Genomic DNA, 7,837 nt, shown 5'->3' on the forward strand with positions numbered 1-7,837 from the left:
AAACTTGCATGATGGAAAGAGTTATTGATGGACAGGCACGGGTATTAATATCACTCTCAAAAACTCAAAAACTCACTAGCATCTGTAGTTTACTTAAAATCCATAGACGGTTATTCAGAACTTTGTCGGTAGATGGCAGTGTTGTGTCTAAAAGCATTGTGATACTAATGAATGCCTCTTTAAGGAGCTATGTGTTATTGTCATGCTTAGATTCATTAAGATAACTTAAGCAAAAATAAAAAAAAAAGCTTCTCAAGAGACTGAACCCACTGATCCACCTTGGCATGTCTGAGACAGTCTGAAGGAAAACAAACAAGAGGCCTAAGATCCTTTGGTTTACAGCCTTTATCTATTATAACAGATGCCAATCAATAAATGTAGATTTCCTCTCAAGAAGTGACTTTGCCATTTTGGGGTTTACCCTGAGTAGGTATGAAACTAGGTATGAATCGCCAAGTCCAAGATTTTCAACTGTGAATTAGATGCCTGAAAAGATTGTGTGTTTGTGGTGCAAACGATTTCGCTTACATGCTTTGCCAAGTCTGAAAATGTTTAAATGTGCTGTCCTTTCCAAATCTTGCGACCTCCATGTGCTGTTTTGATATCAGTAGATAAAAGAGAATGAAATCATGAAAGGATGTGGCTTGCGTGTGCACTTGAACACGGTTAACCTCTGCTTTGACGTCTCAAACACACAAATCGTGTCAGTGTGAGCATGTTTTATGATGACACATTAGTACACGCACATCACCAGTAAAATGTAACTTGCGAATGCTCGAGTAGTGGCAGATTTACGGCCATTATAAGCATCTTTAACAGCACGCTCTCATGGCAATTTTGTAATTATTTTATGTTTGGTGAATTGGTGGTGAATTCATATGAATTTTCATACAATCTGCATGTGCCCAAATGTGGATTAGGATTGTAACCCAAATGTGAAGCTGGGTTGGACCATTATGCAGTTGTACAAATTCATACATGTTTGCCACAAATTTATGTAATAGTTTATGAAACAGCGTTTTCTCACGAGATTGGGATGTCTTTAAATCTGCTTTGAGTTTAAGTAGAAGTAAAACAGGGATCCCAAAACACTTTTGTCTTCTCAGCATACCCTTTCTTTTTGTTTTTTTTTTTTACCCCACACACACACACACACACACACACACACACACACACACACAGGTTTGTTTTTATGGTTTATGGGGACTCTCCATAGGCATAATGGTTTTTATACTGTACAAACCGTATTTTCTATTGCCCTACACCAACCCTACCCCTAAACCTACCCCTCACAGGAAACTTTCTGCATTTTTAGATTTAAAAAAAAACTCATTCTGAATTATTTATAAGCCTTTTGAATTACGGGGACACTCATAAATCCTCATAAATCACCTTCTCGTTGTAATACCTATGTCATACCCATGTTATTATACAAATTTGTGTCCTCATAAACCACATAAACATGCACACACACACACACACACACACACACACATATATATATAAGCCTTTAAGAGTCTTTTTTTAAGAATAAAAATCAGTTTTAAATTGTGATAGCATGTATGTACTTTACAAAATAAATTCGTAAAAATACCTCAGAGAGACATTTACACTCACAATAAATTTCCTTCTCCACCTTAAGAGAGGCACTCACGATCCTACAGGCGAGCTGCAATCAGGCCACGCCCTGCGTCCGTTCCGATTGGCTCATAGCTGGCAACTCTGGTTCCTCATTGGTCAGTCCTTTTCCATTGAATCTCCTCCACCTTTACTTTGTCAATTTCTGCGCTTTCATTGAATTGCACTGAAAGCTGCATCGATCTAAAGCCTGCAGCAATCCCAGCACGACAACGTACACTCCTGTCCCTTAACAGATGAGGACTACACCAGCAGGTTGGTTTATTATCAAACGGGTGGACTGAATCGGCACTTAACACTAGAAGAAGTGAGAACCAACACCGTGGGAGAGGGATTTCCCGTCGTAGAAGCCACACTTCTTTGTAGTTGGCTAATGATTTTTATTAATTCCCAATTTGTCGTAATCCACCGAGGACAAAACACAGCGATGATAAGACTTCAGGACGCTCATGAGTTTTATTTCGTCATTTTATCTCTGAATTTCGACATTAAGTGCACCACAACCGGTTATTACGAGGAGTAAAACCGATTTTTGTGATTTTTTTACGAAAGGAAATACAATGCCTGACCAGATAACAGTGGCGGAGTTTGTGGCGGAGACGAATGAAGATTATAAATCGCCCACCGCCTCAAACTTCACCACTAGAATGACTCACTGCAGGAATACTGTAGCCGCACTGGAGGAGGTGAGACCCCTAACTTTATCTAACCTGCTATTGTTAAAACCTGCTGACTGTTTTGCTTACTTACAAGACCACTAGAGTCAGCTATTGCCCCTATGGGAGTTACTAAATGAGTTACTGAGGAGGCAAATCCTCGCGCCCTCTTTGTTGATGCCTCACCCATTATTAGACAACTGCTGTATTACATTGTCTCATCCTGATGAGATATAATAAACCACAAACCGTTTGATTATTCATTGCATATTTAGATAAAATACCATGCACAGGCTGAAATAGATGTACATTGATTGGGTTAGAATTTATATAGAAGAAAAAATTAGTTGATCAACACCTGTTACAATTAACACATCTTGTATTACTCATTCAACAACTCACATCTTATCCTTCAAAGCTGGTTTTGGCTGGTCACTAGTTGGTTGACCAGCTACAATATCCCAAAACCATCCTGACATGGTCTAACTTTGGACATCATAATGGTTCAGTCTGGTTTACGATGTTCTCACAGCTTGGCTAAGATGCTCTTGCTGGTCTCCTGAATTGGCCAAGCAGGTGTTCATCTAGTTTAGTTTGTCGGCAAGCCTGAAAAGTGTCCAGAACCCCTCTAAAACCAGCTATCAGTAAAGACAACCGTATTAGACCAGGTTCCTAAACACATCTTCCAGTTTAAACTGGACTTTCAAACAGGGAATACGAATATGGTGCATCTAAAGTTCATAGTGTCTCTAGATTATATAAAACATCTCATAAGTGACTGAAGCCTCACCCTGACTAGATATAAATAGCCTTTCTCAGCTCTGATGGGCTCTGCTGCTTTTGTGTTTTGTTGAATAGAGACAGCTTCCTGTGGGATCTGCATCATCACAGCTCCAGATTATAACTGTGATAGATGCTGCAGGCTGTATGACCTTATTATTAAGTATACAGATAACAGTAATGTAATGTGTCGAGATGTTATGCTATCTTAGATGGGGTTGAAACAGTTGCTATGTGACTTTCGCTGATATTAATAGCAAGGTGTGTTGTTTGGCAGGATATTTGACTGGTTATGGCTCGAATCAGCATTTCATAATGCCATTGGGTTAAATCAGGGGTGCCCAAACTCGGTCCTGGAGGGCCGGTGTCCTGCAGAGTTTAGCTCCAACTTGCCTCAACACACCTGCTGGTAAGTTCCTAGTATGCCTATAAGAGCTTGATTAGCTGGTTTAGGTGTGTTTAATTGGGGTTGGAGCTAAACTCTGCAGGACACCGGCCCTCCAGGACCGAGTTTGGGCACCCCTGGGTTAAATGATTCCTGTGCTTTCAAGGTAATTCTACAAATGGGTAACTGCGTTCTGTCCTGTGGCTGTGTGTTCCGTCCTGTGGCTGTGTGTTCCTATGAGGAACTCAGGAAGTCTGGAGCCAAATGATTGTTTTTGGTCTTCCTCCGCTTGCATGCTGTTTGTACACTCTTTGGCTTTGTGGTAATTGCTTCAGGGACATAAATAGTACTGTCCACATATTTGCAGTTTTATGGAATAGCTGTAAGTTGGGTGTTTTTGAGATTCGTTTAACACTGACCAACATACAGAGTCCGAATCTGTAGGCTATTTGTCAGAGTTATTCCAGGTGTCATTCCCTTTCTGCATTGTGATTGGTCTGTAGCTGCGTTCACAGGAAATGTTCATGATTCTTCTCCGTATTGTCTCATCACTTTGAAACGGCTTCCCTCATGGGTCTCATTGCTTCAGCCACTTAAACGTAAGGGCCTAATTTAACTGGCAGCTTTTGCCAGATAATAAACAGGACAAGATAGAAGGAATTATAATTTCTTTTTAAAGCAATTAAACTGGAAAACAAGTCCTGCAGTTGTAAAAGCTTCAGCCACAGGGGAAATAAAGGCTGTAAAATATTACTACGCAGTTTGAGACAACAATATCTGATTAAGAAGTGCATTAAAGTAAATTATTGAAACAATGAAATTTTTAGTCTTCAGTTTATAGGCTGTTCCAAACATTTACTTAATCATTGGACTTCTAATGTTTCTACACTGACAAACACTTATAAAGTATTTCATCTACACAAACGCCAAGGATTGTGATCTTCCAGCATTTATTGATTGCGTCTTGTTAGTCTCGAGTCACCTTATGAGTAAAATGAGCTTTTTAGACCACAAATCAGATGATGGACTCTGAAACATATTGGTGTTTTTAGTTTAATAGCCTCTCTCTTTCATGCCATGGGAGAGTGGGGTTGATTTATGGTTGGATGTGTCCTTGTCTTATTGCGAGGTTAGCTGAGGGCAACGGTTCAGAATCAATAAGCATCAGTGCTTCATATGATACCTGTATTGTCTCTTGCATTTATCTACCGGTAAATGCTGATTTTCTGGTATGACATTGCCTTAAAGGGATAGTTCACCCAAAAATGAAAATTATGTCATTAATTACTCACCCTCATGTTGTTTCAAACCCGTAAGACCTTCGTTCATCTTCGGAACACAAATTAAGATATCTTTGATGGAATCTGAGACCTGTCTGACCCTGCATAGACAGCAATACAACTGAAAAGTCCAGGAACGTAGCAAGGAGATCTGTAAATTAATCCATGTGACATCAGTGGTTCAACCGCAATTATACGAAGCTACGAGAATACATTTTGTGCTCAAAAGAAAAAAAATAACCACTTTATTCAACAATTCGTCTCCTCCGCATCACCCTGGTGCCATTTTGGAGAATATCCGCTGGACGTAAACAACATATGCTGTTCTGTGTCAGCTGCGTCACGCGGATACGCTGTTCGCGGATAAGCTTCGTATAATTGCGGAAGAACCACTGATGTCACATGGATTATTTTATAGATCTCCTTGCTACGTTTCTGGACTTGGGAACATTTCAGTTGCTTTGCTGTCTATGCAGGGTCAGACAGCTCTCAGATTCCATCAAAAATATCTTAATTTGTGTTCTGAAGATGAACGGAGGTCTTACGGGTTTGAAACGACATGAGGGTGAGTAATTAATGACAGAATTTTCATTTTTGGGTGAACTAACCCTTTAAGGCTTGTGCACACCGGGACGATTATCGCGTGCGATTATCGCCAACGTTTAATGCCTCGTGAGTCGACTAAACAAAGGGCGCCAATGTGAGTGTGCACAGCGACGCGCAAAATGCCAGGTGTAAAAGCGTAATTTTTTAAAAAATGCCTCGGGCTCATTTTTTTGGTTTAATGCGCCGCGTTAAAAACTGGCCGACCAATGAGATTGCCGCTTTTGTTCACGTGCCTGGAGCTGCTGAACTTACAGTAAAACACGACTTGGTGGCGCTCAAGCACAAAACGGTCTTGCCGAGCACACATTGATACCTAACGACGAAGAGGAAGTAAGTAGACGAAGAAGATGCATCAAAAATCTCGATAAGAGGGAGTTGTTATGTTGAGGAATTGCAGATCAAATAGGATTCGATGTGTACCGGGGTATTTCTGTTTTTCATTAAGCGCCATCTAATGTTAGGGAGTGAATTTGCACGTTCACTCGACTCATCGCCAGTGAAAATCGCTTGGGTATGAACACAAAGACGCATCGAAAAACGTCTAAAAAAATGCTGGCGATAAGCGAGCGCGATAATCGTCCCGGAGTGCACGAGGCTTTATGATATGGATATAACTGCCCGACTTTCTTTTTAAATAAGTTTAACCCACTTTTATTAATTTAGCCTGCTTTTGTAGGCCAAAGAGAGCTGTATAGCCTAGTTCAAACTGAGTAAGCTAAATCTCTAGTTCAGATGTTGGCAGGAGTTTCATCTCCTCGGTTGCACTTTATCTTTAGAAAGTGTTTCAAACACATTTGAGGCCAGTGCTGCCCACCTTTGTGTGGTTTGAGTGCATCTTTGTGCCTTCCACACAGAGTTCACAGTGTGTCTGTGAAGTGTGTGATCCCACTGAATGACTCCGCTTGGAGATTACAGAGGGATTCCTAAGAAATACTGGCATTGACCTTGTTGTCTGCTGAAAACCTATGGATGTTGAAGCCAGTGGTTTGTTTATCCAGAAGTCATAATCAACTAAATAAGCACTCTCTAAACTATAGATTTTGTCAGTTTGGAAACAGTGTTTCTCTTAATATTCCAGTTTGTCCTCAGGAATATCAATATAATATTCTGGTGCCTAGAAATGGCTTTTTTAACATTATGTAATGCACTGTACATGAATATTGACTAGTGGTTGACATATATATTGCCAGGGCCGATATATCAGCAGATATTTGGCATTTTTCAAATATCGGTATCGGCCGATAAGTTTATCTGTTTGGCCGATGTGTTCGAGGTGGGACTTTTATTTTGACGGCGCATAGGGCTGGGCGATAAATCGATAACGATAATTATCGCACGATATAGATTTCCTCGATAAACAATAACAAGAGTTCGATAAATGTTTGATGTAATGCGGCAAAGGCGGAGCGTCATTTGAAGCGCACCACTCTGAGTGTTTATCCGCTCGGATCAAAGTTCAAACAGCAGCGCAAGCTTCACTAGAACAGATGCGTTCACTCGCTGATGAGTCTCGCTCATGCGACACTGAACAGCGCTGTGAGATCCAGTGTGAAGCGCTTGAATTCAGCAAGGAACACAAATAACTCTGTTTACACGTAGATGAAACAGCGCTGACAAACAGCAGAAACACTGTGCGCAATGATACAGTCAGAAAACTTTTTAATCTACAATCGCCATAAATTACTATGGATTTACTGTAGTAGCATTAACTACACCATGGTATTGTCAGAAATGTGGGTATTCGTGTCGAATTTTATTATATTATTAATGTAGACGTATTAAATATATTGAAGGAGGAGTAATGGAATATAATTACAGTATTTTTTTTGTGATTAAGTTATAGCGTTTATGCATTTATAAATGTATTTAGACTACTGTTTCTCATAAATACCTACAAGGCATATTACATTTTTTACCATGGTATTGAGGTGCTATATTTGTGGTTTTAACGGTGATTATCATGATCTAAATGTATGTTATGGAAGACCAATGGTTAAAAAAACACCTTAAACAGTCAGAATATTTAAATTTCACCATATAAAAAATGAGATTGCTACAATTTTTACAGATATTACTGATTTTGATAATGAACATAAATCTACATCTGCATCCTAACTCAAGCTACTATCAAATGTGTATTTCTAAGAGACAAAATGTTAATTAAAATGTAATTAGTATTATCAGGCAACACAAACTTGTTTCTTGATTTGAAACAATATTACTCATTGCTAGAACATGCAGAACTAAGAAATAATTTTTTTCTATTAAGATGATATTTATTTTGTTAAGGAAAAATGGCTGGAGAAGTGTAAAGAATTCAAAAACGAAGTGTTTGTCATGTTCTGACCATAAAGAATAGTTGAAAACCACAATTAACCATCTGGTTTTTACAACTTTCACATTTGAGCAAAAATCTGCCTTTAAACTTGAAAGAAATAAAAATTTTACATTTATCGTGATAATTATCGATATCGACTGATATGAAAAAAAAA

The 7,837-nt window shown here is 39.1% G+C and overlaps 1 protein-coding gene across 2 annotated transcripts in view; it reads left to right on the forward strand.

The window, feature by feature from the left end:
* Positions 1-1,778: 1,778 nt before the first annotated feature.
* The window catches only part of LOC107679808 (arf-GAP with SH3 domain, ANK repeat and PH domain-containing protein 2), a 100,481-nt gene continuing 94,422 nt past the window's right edge, over positions 1,779-7,837 (forward strand). For both annotated transcript variants that reach the window (XM_016475489.1, XM_016475488.1), the window contains exon 1: positions 1,779-2,324. In XM_016475489.1, the coding sequence (XP_016330975.1) occupies positions 2,199-2,324 (126 nt within the window). In that variant the 5' untranslated portion in view covers positions 1,779-2,198. The remainder of the gene's footprint in view (positions 2,325-7,837) is intronic.

This window comes from Sinocyclocheilus anshuiensis, unplaced genomic scaffold (genome assembly GCF_001515605.1).
Source record: "Sinocyclocheilus anshuiensis isolate Anshui unplaced genomic scaffold, SAMN03320099.WGS_v1.1 scaffold676, whole genome shotgun sequence".
NCBI classification, from domain to species: domain Eukaryota; kingdom Metazoa; phylum Chordata; class Actinopteri; order Cypriniformes; family Cyprinidae; genus Sinocyclocheilus; species Sinocyclocheilus anshuiensis.